Below are 13,810 nucleotides of genomic sequence, written 5' to 3' on the forward strand. Positions count from 1 at the left end.
GAAAAATAATAAACTTGTCTACAACTCAAGCTTTGTTATAACTGCTAATTTCAACCATGAAACATCGTGGTGCATTTGATTGGTTAAGTTGAAAAGTAGTAAATTGAAAAGGGGATTAACCTCGTCAAGAGGACATGTCATTTCATTCGTGCGGATTCTACCAAACAAAACATCACACTCTCTAACAGCTACAAAACATCACTCTCCAAAATTACCAAAGCTCAAAAAACAATGAAAAAGAAAAGACAAACTGGTGGTAAAATCTTCATTCCGACCAAAGTTTCACAAAAGCATCAACAATTGCTTTAAAGATGGCTACAAGAGGGTTGGTTTCTTGCTTTGCAGAATTCTTAGGTGTTCCGTCCCATGATTCTCTGCAGTTAAAACAAGGAAAACTTAGCAGTTGCATGAAACCCAAACTAATTAAAAGGTATCTCTGCAAACAATTTAGATGAAATCATCAAATTTACTTACAGATTGATCCTATCTAAAGTAGCGTTGCTTCTTCCCTGGGAATTGCCAGCAATTTCCCCATCAACTTTGAGTTTGTTAACTTTCTGCAAAGCTTCCTCTGATAGTTGAGATTTCTCATAACAAGTACCAGTCATGCTTTTGGCTCGGGTATCATCTTGAATGCTTGCCTGTTAAAAGATACTTTTAGCGGTTACTGGCTACAAGATAATTCCTTCTCTCATAACTAAAAAATGTAGTTAATAATAACAATTGTTTCATAAATCGTCTATCATTTATAAGATCCAAGTAGCTTAATCTTTACAAATAGAATATGCAAACCTGTTATTGCATTAGTTAAGGCTGAAGAAAAAAAATTCCTAGAAGATAACTGAAGAATTTCGATTCTGATTCATGATCTGATTTTATTGTGGCCTACAACTTTGTAAGGGATAAATTATCCCATATCAACAATTTTTGCAGCCTAAGGGTTCAATCCATTGCGAAGTTACTCTTTTTGTGTGGATTACTTTTTCCATTGTTAGAAAAACCGTGATCTCAGACCTGAAAATAACTAGTATGTTATAAGTATATGTCAAATTTTGAGAGGATATTGCACCTCGACTCTTGTCCACAAATATGTCCTGTCAAACTTAATGTACAAAATATCAATGGATAAACTTACCTTAGCTCCATCCACCAGCTGGTTTTGGTTAATGGCTTCAGAGGTAGTATTATGGTGCGATACTTGAACTTGAGGTTCAGTGCAAACTTCTGATTCACGACTAAATGTTTCTTGGTGGGTTGACTGTTCTGTGCTTTCCACCAATGTCCCTCCTAAACTTTTCACTTCATCTTGAGCAGTGTTGTTTAATAAATGATTTTTAACACCATCCTCAATTTTTTCATCCACTAAACTAGTAGTCTTTGGGGTCTCTATACCATTTAATTCAGACCCCTCCTGGTGTCCTTCCAATTCCAACACTTCTATATTATTCTCTGGTGAATTACTCGAGTCTCTCAACTCTCCAAGAACTTCTATTTCATCATTAGTACTAGCAACAGGCCTTATTGGAAATGTCTCTACTATCAAGTCTTCTGTCACAGGGTTTACTTTTACCAGCAACTGAGGAATCGAAGATTCACTGAATTCCTTCTTCGTCACATCCACCTGGCTACCATTTATAACTTTCTCCTTGTCAACAATCTGATGCTCAGCTCCATCATAAGGTTCGCCAGAAACAACAGTAGATTCACCAACTCCATTGTCAGCCTCATCTACCTGACTACCTTCTATAATATGGTTTTTATCAACCACTTGATGCTCAAATCCACCATGAGAACCATCAGATACAACAGTAGATTCAATGGTTTCCTTGTTTATGATGTCTACCTGGCTAACATTAATGACATGCCCATTGTCAACCTCCCAATGCTCAGCTCTAGTATGATACTCATCAGAAGCACAAAGCTTCATGTCAGTTGTATCTATACTGTTGCTTTCTTCAAGATGAACTTTACTTGAAGATGCAGCCAAAACAGATTGAGGATCTGTGGCAATTGAACCCAATGGATTGAGTTCATAAAAATGATCTGAAGTTAGCTCCTGTAAAGCAAACTTAGCAGGACCTAACACTCTATTTTCTTGAATTATATCCCGGACAATCTCTCGTACTGTGTAAAAGGAGCCGCCAACTTCTTTGTGGGTAAGATTAAGAGATGGAAAGTTCCCATTGTTCGACTCTTGGTACCTGGAATGAAGTAACTAAATTATAAACAAAGGAAAAGAAAAAGGGTTTCTACCATATGACTTGAATTATAACAGCTGAAAAGAAAAAATTCGCATGTGCTAAAGAGTTGAAGTGTTCAGCCTTTAGGCACAAACTACATTGATGCAATATTCTATTGGCAATAATATAATATCTCTAAAGTAGCAACAGCAAACAATATCAAAAGAATTAGTTAAGAAATTACATTCTCTTAAATTGGTTATACAGAAGTCTTGATATTATATAACAATATTAATTCCATCTCAGAATAGTGAAATCATCAACCAAGAGAAACAAGTACACAATTACTTTTTTATGAAGGTTTCAACCATTGCCTTTCTTTCCTCCTTTGAACGTCGAATCCGAGACTTCCTCCCATCGGATTCATTACGCTTTGCAAGGGCAAATGTTTGCCCCACCCAACCAACCTTTACCGAATGCATCACGTTTAGCACAAACTCTACAATACAAACCTGCACAATAAAAGTTACAAAGCATATAACATAAACATCACATCATATGCTAATTAAATTCAATTTGCTTAGCAATATCATTGTCACTAGCGATTGCAAACTCAGTTGCATAACATTCTCCAAGAATAACTCAACGTTATTACAAACGCTGAAGAAACCGAGCTCAGATTGAGAAAATTGTCAGGAAAGATGAGAAGAAAAAGCTTAGGAAATGAGAGAGAGGTGTCTCCGTACAGATGCAAAAACAGGATTGGTGAATCTGATCTACTCTACGGTTAAGTCCTTATATTCATAGCACTACCTAACAGTAACTTAATGCAGCTAACTAATCATAAAGAATCATGCTGACTCAGCATAATAAACTCTTAACCAATATAGTTACACAATCAGTTCCAACTTGCTACTACAACCAAGCTCAGAATCATCTCCATCAAACGCTTTATGTAGTTGACTAACAAAATTACGTAACAATCTAACACGAACGGTGAATCGACACTACACATGTAAAATTAATAAATTATACATGTTTGCACCAATTGTACCGAAACGGTTACTCCAATCGCTATGCATCATATTCGTAGTACGGTAAACCAAACAGTATATCAGTAATTACAGAGGAAGCGGAAGAACAAATCATAGAACTATTCGCAAGTCTGTAACAAATTCAGCCAGAAATCGACGGTAACATAGCAGAGATTATTAAAGTAAAAGCGACTGTAATAAGAGACACAATTAGGTAGAGGATAATTTCACTAATTCAGCTCAAATTGAGGAAAACAAACAGTTTCGAGAGAGAGAGAGAGAGAGAGAGAGAGAGAGAGAGAGAGAGAGAGAGCTTGCCAGGAAGATGAGGAAGGTGATGGTGTCGGGAGGGAGTGTGTAAGAAAGAAAGAAAGAAAAAGAAAGAAGAAAGAAAGAAAGATAGGCTGTTTAACTGTTAAGAGAAGAAAGCTAAAACCCTGAAAATTTCATTTTGGGTTTGGGAAAAAGGGGTCGCATTCAACGGTGGTGGCGTGGTGCGAACCGTATCAGATTGTTGTCCTCTACTCTCAGTAGTCATTACTCATTACGACAGTGATTGGTCCAATTGAAGGGAGCGGGAGACATCTCGTTTTATAATTCTCTTTTAGCCTTCCTCTCCAGAATTGCTCACTATTGTAATAATATTGATTACAATATTATGTTCATATCCCAAATTAATATATAAATTATTTAATTTATTTTAATGTATATTTTATATTTTAATATATATTATATATAAATAAATAATTTGATAATTAAATTTTTTTATACAATTACAATATTAATGTATTTAGTTTTATAGTTTTTTTATAAATTTTATCTTATGATAATGGTATATGTTCATACTGTGGTTTAAAATAATGGTCTAAATAAATTTATTATTGTTAGATCCAAAAAAGTCCAATAAATCTGCAAGGATTATATCCTTTAATAATGTGTATCCACTTATTTAAAATATGAGTAATCCGATCCGTATTTAACTCGACTTTCATGATGAGAAAGACCTTGTCAAACTACTATTTTAAATCCTCACTCACAGATAACAATTATTCGAACGTGGAGTAATTCTACAAATATAAAAGAATAATTATTCATTACTACAAGTGATTAGATTTAAGAATAATGACTAAGTCATCACTTATTTTTATAAATACTCCATCAGAATTTAGTATTTTACTATTTTTCAATTTCAATTCATTTAAATTTATCTAAAATTTTTACTAACTTAAATATCAGAATCTCTTACAAGTATCCTACCGTAAGACTTCGGAATTCGAACCATTTCTCCCTCCCAACGAACAAATAAGACATTTCAAATCAAAAGAGTCTAGACCCCATATTTTGATTTTAGATATTTCTTCGAAACAATATCTTCAAATTCTACTATTGAAATTATTTTAATAGATGTTTAAATAATAATAATAATAATAATAATAATAATAATAATAATGACTAACATTATTGTTTTGAAGTTTTAAATTTAATTTTTAGAAATAATTTCTTTTGTAAAATTAAAATTTATTTTTTTAAAAAAAAAGAGCATTTGATATTTTCATATCAAAGGACTAAAAGTTAAAATATGAAAGTATTATTATATCTCTCAATTATTACGTTTCTTATAAAAAAAAAAATCCCCCTTTTATTGGTATTGGAGATTATTTTGAAAATTAAAACTTTATTTCTAAGTATAATAAAACAAAAATATCTTAATTTAATCTTAAAAACATTAAAAACAATTCTCAACTACTCTATAGTAATAAATAAATAAATTTCTTACAGTATTTGAAATATAATATTCTTAGACATAATATTCTTAAAAATATAATTTCTTGAAATATATTTCTAAATCTGCTAAGCTGTTCTTAATTTTTGCTTGTAAATTTTGATTTAGATCACAGAGAAGAGGGAAAAAAATGCTGAAAATGTAAAAATTTAACTCACCGTTCCTCACTTCCTCCTCGCTTTCTTTGCAAAATTGAAACACACATTTTGAGGCTCAAATAATGAAACAAGTATGTCATCAATTTTTCTTCAGATAACAGGACTTGAAAGCCAAATTTGTTTATTACGCTACATTCAATTAATCACATCACCCGATATTCTCAGCATGTCACATCCCCTTTGCCTTTTCGCGCACCGCAACAATCAGGAGCATAGAGATTACAGAAAACTATATATGCAGGAAAAAACCAGCCATTATTCTACTCAAAATTGGACTAGTTTTTAACAAATATACAGAAATGAAAGAATACAAAATTTATGCTATGTCAATTTAATTGAAGAATGGGGTTTCTATATTCTATGAGTACATTTATAGTCGAACTGTGTGTCTTCTGTGCCGCTTTAATCGACCGTGGAAAAAAAAGGCCATGAAACCAGATGGGTAAAACTCCTTTAGCTCTCTGTCTCACTCTTTTTCAGAGACTTGAGGGCTGAGTGTACGTATTCAGTTAATGAATGGAAAAACAGAATACTGTTCTTCAGTGATCTGAGCCAAATGCCAATGTTGTTAGAAGAATCAAAGCTTCTTCAATCCACAAGACAAATTCCTGAGTGAAACAAAATTGGTTTCACTTGCAGGGTCAGGTCAGAAGCTTTTTGCCAGGTAAAATTCTCAAATTTAAGCTCTCCTATCGTCCAAGTGATTTCTGCTTGTAACCATACTTCATTCTTTCGTATAGTTTCTCTTTTGTTTTTCTTTTTTTATCCATTTTTACCCTGTATCTTTCTTCCCTCTCCCTTTCATAAATCCCATGCCAGTGCACTTCTCCTGTCATCGGCCACAACCATGTATCCCTTGGATGATCGCCATCGTCTGCAGCCTCAGCTAGGTCTTCATCCATTTTCTTCAACAATGAAAAATCAAAGTATTTTGCCCACATAAAACTCTTCCGTTGTTCAATTGGATGCTGCTCTTGCATGACGCCAGTGGTGACATTTATATATACCATCTTCCGCGCACTATGATAAGCCCATACATTGATGAGAAGTTCCAACACTCGACAGTAACAATGCTCTTTCTGCATAGAATAAAAGTAAGAAATACATAAAATTTCATGTAAACTAAAATGAAAAACCAAATGCAAACAAAGTACCTCGATCTTGGAAGAGCCTAAAAAGCATGTTGCAACATCACTGGAATCTCGGTGCAGACCATCAATGGAATCAACAAACATCCTGCACTCAATTGATCGATCACAATTCAACTTCTTGTTTCAGATGCATAAAAAAAGTGCCTTTGACTAACATCCTATTAAGAGGCTAACATTGCTTCATTAATTACCGAGAGAACATCATGAACTCCAGGAAAGAAGGGGTTGGCATCACCCAACTGTGCAGCGCTGACCAATAGCCGCCATCTTCAGGCATGGGTGGAAGCGCTTCTACATGGGATGGCAATGCATACATCTCGCGAAAGGCTTCTTGAAAAATAGTTCTGATGCAATTTGAAGCAGAAATTTTTTTTAACACATTGCAATACCTCAGGAAAAACGTCCAAAAACAGAACAAATTGAATGTATAATGAAATATTCCATATTATATACCTGCAGTTGCCTCCATTTAAGATGTCACACATGGACCAAAATGTAAGTGCATCGTTGCTCCCTGTCACATCCCCAACCATGTCCAATCGCCCCCAAAAATATATTACATCTCCTCTAAGATTATCTTGCATTTTCTCTTCCAAAACCTTTTCAGCTTCTGCTGACAATGCTTCCTGCTTTGGCAATCAAAATTTTAAGCAAAGATTTTGGAGAGAACTTTTCATTGTTTCATTGTGATAAGGGGGAAAAAATGAAACAAAAATAAAATGAAGGCCCATTTTTCTCAAACACAACTTCATTGTTTATAGCCTCAATTGATAACCTAAATAAAAAATAATTTAATATGCTTAATTAAATTTGAAGGGTAGGAGTACTATAAGATATTTCCTTTCTATATTTGTTATAAAAGCTAGGTTGAACATACACACAAAGGCCTACTATAGTCTAGTATATTGTAAAATATTAAACTGACATAAGGAGTACCTTCCTACCAGCAGCACGCCAAGATTGAAACCCAATCCAAGGCCTCATGTGCACGCTATCCACCCTATTTGCAATTGCAAACATTCCTCCCATTTCACAAAGTATGTTCCGAAAATATGTGTCATTCAAAAGTGGCAAGCGACCAACTGCATCCACATCATCAGAGATTTGTCTCTGTGCTTTACTAGACTGCCAGAAATCATATTTCATTATTATTAAAAAGAAGGCTCAAAATTATTTACAGTAGAATTCACATGTTAGACTGACAAGATGACATCTTTTTTTAATTATTTACCTACAACAAGTTGTCATGGGAACAAGAGCAAGAATTATCTAAAATATACTATATAACAGATATACAATCAAGTACTAGCATACTAACGCTTATCCATTTATATCTCCTGCTAAAGGGAAGATAGAATAGAAGAAATGAAGTAAAAGAGAACTCTAAATTAAAAATCTTTAAACGGTACCCAAGAAGCCTATCCATCTCTATCTTCTTGCTAAAGGGAAGACAGAGGAAATGGAATAAAAGAGAATAAGTTAGAAATCCTTAAAACGGTAAACCCTAGAGGCTAGAATTATTTATATATCCAAATCTCTTCTAAACTAGAAAGAAATAAACCAAGAAAAAAGGCAACAAAACAGAGAGCCCAAAGGTAACACGGGACAAATTGTCTTAACTATTGAGAAAGATACCCACAAGGCTTAAACCACGGTACAAAGAACCATGGTGCAGAAATGGCCAGCCTCCAGCTCCATTGTATATCTCATAAATACACACTGGTTGTCCTGTTCTCTCAAGCTCTCCTTCATCCCTTTCATTTGATTCAAACTTCAGCTTCTCGGACTTTCTAGCATTTCGATATATCTCATCCCATACACCAACAGCTTTCTCCATCCTCTCTTCAACCTACAAGAGAAGAAAAAAAATGATTGTTTAAAGTGAACTGATAATCATGGGGCGTAAAATATTAAACAAATACAAAGGCAGTCAAATCTGAAAATGGCAGGTTGGAAGATAAAACTGATCACTGCCATTACTAAAATACATCATACCTCTTCCATTTCCAACATATCATTCTCTTCAGATATTTCAATTTCTCTCAGAATATCCCAATCCAATTTAGTTAATTTATCTAGCACTGGAACCTCTGTTCCATTCTCAGAATTGTCTGCTGAATAATTAAGACTAGTCAACTCCTGCTCAACAGTATAGACAATGGTATCTTCTTTGACAGAAAAATTATCATCCATCTTCGGCAAGTCAATGCCTAGTTCTATTTCATTCTGGAACAGATTCCATTCCCATCCCCCTTGTTGAATCTGATAAACAGGACCTGGCAGTAAAGCATCCGAGGGAAAATTAAGTACATTCTCCAGAAGCCTTGCATAGCCAGTGATGCACTCCAATGCTTGCACGTTTCTTGCAAGCTCTCTTCCAGATGAAGCAATTGCTTGGCCAAATTTAGAAAGGCCTCCATTTGAAAGCAAAAGTGAAAACGAAGTCATCAAAGCTTCAGGATTGTGTTTAGAGAAATATATCCCATGGACTCCATCCACAATCTGCAAGTAGAAGACAGCTCAGTGAAAATGAAGATAGAAGTAGCAATTGTTACAAAAAAACGAAATAATAAATCAAACTTACATATTTTCTCAAGACAGGAATATCAGGTGCAATGACTGGAATTTCGAAAGTCATTGCTCTGATTAATAATGGAGGGAAATCCTGCACCTCTTGAGCAGAACCATATAGGACGATATCAGCCATCAGCAGAACACTATTCACATCACCATTCAAGCCATAACGCCTTATAGAACCCTGAGGAAGTCCCAAGCGGGAAGCAACTTCCTACACCAAAAGTTAAGGGATCAGTATATGAAAGACAATATATCCAAGCTTAGAAAAGTTCCTAAGTACAACTCAAACATAACAAAACAAAGTGTTGCCACTAATACAATTCAGAGGGCCCTCTTCAAGATTTCTTTTGATTAAACAATTTGGTTTATTTCTTTGATCACTCTTTTCTACCCTGTGCATTTTACGTCATTACCATCCCCCCCCCCCCCACCCCCACCCAAAAAAAAACACCCGTCACTTCCAACTTTGGAGGAAAGCTTCTCCCAGTATGTATATATTTTTTTACCACAGAACAGAAGGCAAGATCAGAATAAAATGCCATATGTTTACAATTAAATCCCAATAATGCTTCATTAGTGCATATAACAGCAGAGTAATCACACATTAATGGCTGATTCAAAAACAAAATGATTTCTCAGAGCAACTCAGATAACACACAATATTCACAATCATTTTCTGATCAACTTCTTGGGACAGTTAAAATCTTGAATGACTCAACTATCTTATATTTCATTGCTATCAAGATAACAAGTGGCACAAAGCACATTTTAAAAGACAGACTACCTGTAAAGCATCATCATAACCATCAGTGGAGTTGCCACATAAGAAAACAAATTTAAATGACCCAGATGCATCATTCCTCATGGCATACTTTGTCAGTAGAGGTCCTATTGAGTGCATTGCAACAGCATAGTCCCAAGATATCTCATCATAGAAGATAGTGCTCCCAACAACTAGAACTACCATATCATTTTTACCAAATCCATTAAGTTCTCTAAGCTGATCCTTTGAGTGGGTCTTACTATAGCTTTCAGAAGCCCACACATCAACCGGTGATCCAGGAATCACAAAGAAATTCCCACTATCAAGCTGACTATAGAGCATCTGATACAGGGAGAAATCAAAACTGAGATAACATTTAAGGCAAGTGCAGAGTGGAACAAATTCTACTACTATCAAATAACTATGCCTTTGTACAACAGCAACTTTACCGGATAAGTGAAATCTGGAAAGACAACGACACTAGCTCGGCTAAAAGCACTCCTCCAATGAGAAAGAAGACGTTCCAAACCCATTTTCTCATAAACCGGAAGACGGCTTGAAAGGCTATCTTCTTGAATAATCCATATCAATGGTACTGAACAAAAAGGCTCCTGCATAAGGCTGCACAAATATAAAACTCACTAATCAAAGCATCTAACATTTTGATAAAAATTGCTTTTGACTAAGGAGAAGGTAAGAAACATGCCATATTACACATAAATTTGATATATTAACACCATCTACGAATTACTGACTTCTTAAGTACTTGCTGAAATGTGTGTGTGTGTGTGTCTGATGGTTTTCGGGGGGAACGGGGAAAGGGGGAAAACACAAAGAATGGGAACACTTTTCAACTACATCACACCAAATTGAAAACCCAGCCTAAGTCAAATTGTTACTTTAGAACTGAATAGGATAAACAAAAAACAAAGCCCACCTTGAAATGGCTTCTTTTGCTTCTAGGGAGTCAACAATGACACCTTCAAAACTGTGGGGAAAAAAAAGGAAAAGGAGAAAAGGTTACTACCAATATCAAGTTGCAATGGATTTTGTTAAAAATGGTGCAGGTAAACCGCAACTTGAACCTCAGTGTCAAACAGGAATCATAAGTTCAGTAAATGAGACACATACATTGACCAATCAATCTGGGCGTGCTTCTCAGTTCTCAAAGAAGAGAGATCACCATCTATGCTTTTCCATATTGAACGGGCCTTCCCATTCCCTACTGCAAATATCTGCCAATGACAAGGAGAAATGCATGAGCCTGTCAAAATCTTTACTTAATTACAATACCAAACATGAAAAATAACAAGTTATACCATCAATTGAGTAGGGAACTCATTTTGGCAAGGATTCATGTATAATTATTTGGAGGACTTGGATCTCAGGGCTAGATTTCGGGAAGTTGTATCAGTCTCTATAGAAAATTTGAAATAACATAAAAAAATACAAATGACTTACCCTAAAAAGGTAACCCAATTTCTGTAGATTCCGAATCACAGTAACCAGCATCAATGAATGGGGATCTATCTTCATGTGTCCTAATATCTGACAAACGAAACAAGCACAGATAAATATGCCAAGAATGCAATTCAATTTATAAAACAAAATTTAGTTAGATGTTTTCATGCAGGATAGACAACATGACCAATGACAGAAACGAATGGACATTTGAATTTGATCATTGAAAAGCTTAATAAAACCTTAATCTTTGACAATGATATCAACCCTTTCCTTCCCTTCTTTGAAATTTTTGTATAAACGGCCCAAATAACAAGCCATCAGTAAACCCTCACTTCTCTTGGTTAATTTATATGTACATAAAACTCCTAAACATCGAGTATAGCTCCTATGAAAATGACCAATTATAGGCTGCATGAATGTTGTCCTATAATTAGTGAACTAAATATCTTGATCTATTCAAACTTCTATCCACAAAAAAGCCTATGTGGGTTTCGAACCTCTTTCCACCAAACAAAAAAGGAAATTATCCTGCATTATAAAAAAAATTAATTCAAAGGGTTCCTAAATTATTTTTGTTCTTATTATTATTATTTTGGTATCAGGGAGACAGGGAAGCAGTAAGACCTGCCATTGAAATGGGAATGGCAGGCAGGTTTGGTGCAACTATTAACATTCACTGAGGACCAAATCTAGTATCAAGTGCTTCCTAATGAAACTATGTCCCACTTGGCTGCAAGGTCAATATGACACTATGAATGGCAAAGACATCCCTAGACCAAGAATTCATGCAATTTTCATTCGTATTATTAACCACCAAATCAGACAATGAAAATGCTAAGGTGCAGATACCCCCAATCTCGGTCCTTCACCTTCTCTTACATACGCAAAAATAGAATTTTGAACTCATTTGATAAATAACATCAAGAACAACCTTTGATTAATCACACATGCTATATGCTAGTCCACTCCCTCACAAACTCTTGCTATTCAGGTAACTTTTGAACTACAAATTAGCTCGGCCAAAGAAATCCCAAGAATACACATTCCAAATCCGCAATATGTCAGTGTAATTCCTGTTCCACTTAATCGGGCAGGGGAATACATTTGAAAAACTGGGAGAGGAGCGAGAGGGGATGCATGTTATTTGTGCTCAAGGAAGTATAAAGAGTCTGGAGTTTAGTAATTCCACAGAATGCTTGATACTCCAATCATGATTAACTTACTAAACTGAATAACCAATATGGTTCATAAAACAACAATAAGTCAAGCCTTGCCCCACAAGGTGGGGCTAGTTTCATGAATCAGATAACACCATGCCATACTGTCATAAACCATGCCAACAATCAAACCAACATTGTCCTTTGAAACAATTAAGAACACTTTTTAGTGTTTCTATGAGGCAGAAGACTAGCAGTAAACATCCACACTGTACTAAACAAGCAACACCGAAAAAAAAAAAAGGAAAAAGAAAATGAATCCAGTCAGTCTACAAAAGTAAATAACATGTACAGTTCCTCTGTCATAAATCATAATCCAAACAGATCCTCCAAAGAAAATATCTTCTGTGATAACTAAAGCATAAACGGAACAGAATAAACAAATATTTGAGTACTTCATTAATTCATCCAAATCACAAGTAACGCAGCCCAGGCTCCACAACCCCACTTGTAATAATTAACATTAAAATATATATATAGGTATCGATACCTATTATATTAAACAACATTGATTTGAAAGCAACTATTGATTACCTATACAATACAGCCATTCTATAAGAACATCAATTAATAAAAACCAATAAAAAAAGTAGGGAAGAAGAAGAAGGAGGAGGAGGAAAGAGAACTCACGAGAGCTACCCTGGGAGCACGAACACCAACCCTAGGCTGTGACCTTACCCGATCGAGCCCATCGCCGGCGAGGAACCTCTGCGAAAGCCTTCCAGGAATGAACTTGAGAGTGCTCCCGAACTTCAGCCCTTCCCGTAAGTGCCTCCCACGCTCGCCACGCTGCCGGAAAACCGACGTAATGGAGTTCTGCATCACCATCGAAGCCAGGGCGAAGAGGAACACAACCGCAATGATCATGCCGTAGAATCCGGACTTTCCCTTGAAGAACGGGAACAGCCATAGCAGGCCCTTACGCGTGAACCGGTTATGAAGGTGAGATCGGGCGGCGGCACTGCCACCGGCGCCGGCGGTGGTCCTCGGAAGTTGTCGATCGGAGGAAGAGGCGCGCTGGCGGTCAGAGTGTTGGTATTGATGGTGGCTAGGGTTCCGCTTGACGGGGAGTCGACCTCGGATCGAGTGAAATCCCACGTCACTGCCGTTGCCGGCGTCGTCGATCTCCGGCTGCGACGACGCGTTTCGGGACGATGCGTACATAATGGAGAAGATTTGTATTTTGTTTTGTGTTTTCCCGGGAAAGTGAAGGAAAATGTGTGTGTGTTATTTGCAGAGAAGAAAAAGGAGTAGTAGTGATTGAAGAGGTTGCATTGGTGTATTGTTTCTTTTTGGGTAAATTTCACTTTCGATTTGGTTTGCTTCTTTTTCTTTCTATTCTACCCAGTTTTTGTCAACCTTTGTTGTTAATGTCATGTGAGTGATGAATTGAAAATGAAAAGGAACCCACTCTATCTCTCTCCCTCCCTCCTCACTCGCTTTCTCTTGTCATTTTCTTTTATAATTTTCGGATATAATGCCC

The 13,810-nt window shown here is 36.0% G+C and overlaps 2 protein-coding genes across 3 annotated transcripts; both read right to left on the minus strand.

Annotated features, from left to right (window-relative positions):
- Positions 1 to 14: 14 nt before the first annotated feature.
- LOC112711512 (uncharacterized) lies at positions 15 to 3,820 on the minus strand. Of its 2 annotated transcripts, XM_025764185.2 has the most exons (5): positions 3,533 to 3,820; positions 2,529 to 2,692; positions 1,136 to 2,201; positions 475 to 641; positions 15 to 374 (listed from the first exon to the last, which is right to left on the minus strand). In XM_025764185.2, exons 2-5 carry the CDS (start codon positions 2,660 to 2,662, stop codon positions 266 to 268), a joined length of 1,476 nt encoding a protein of 491 aa, XP_025619970.1. In that variant the 5' UTR covers positions 2,663 to 2,692; positions 3,533 to 3,820; the 3' UTR covers positions 15 to 265. The 2 variants fall into 2 exon arrangements, with proteins under 2 accessions (XP_025619970.1, XP_025619971.1); XM_025764186.3 differs by lacking the exons at positions 15 to 374; positions 475 to 641 and adding an exon at positions 793 to 1,014.
- Positions 3,821 to 5,218: 1,398 nt separating this feature from the next.
- Positions 5,219 to 13,810, minus strand: LOC112711514 (uncharacterized). Its single transcript, XM_025764188.3, has 14 exons — positions 12,958 to 13,810; positions 11,108 to 11,194; positions 10,778 to 10,881; positions 10,584 to 10,634; positions 10,096 to 10,267; positions 9,668 to 9,988; positions 8,891 to 9,094; positions 8,302 to 8,808; positions 7,946 to 8,155; positions 7,243 to 7,431; positions 6,760 to 6,932; positions 6,498 to 6,650; positions 6,310 to 6,391; positions 5,219 to 6,234 (listed from the first exon to the last, which is right to left on the minus strand). Exons 1-14 carry the CDS (start codon positions 13,489 to 13,491, stop codon positions 5,845 to 5,847), a joined length of 3,177 nt encoding a protein of 1,058 aa, XP_025619973.1. The 5' UTR covers positions 13,492 to 13,810; the 3' UTR covers positions 5,219 to 5,844.

Source organism: Arachis hypogaea, chromosome 9 (genome assembly GCF_003086295.3).
Source record: "Arachis hypogaea cultivar Tifrunner chromosome 9, arahy.Tifrunner.gnm2.J5K5, whole genome shotgun sequence".
NCBI lineage: Eukaryota > Viridiplantae > Streptophyta > Magnoliopsida > Fabales > Fabaceae > Arachis > Arachis hypogaea.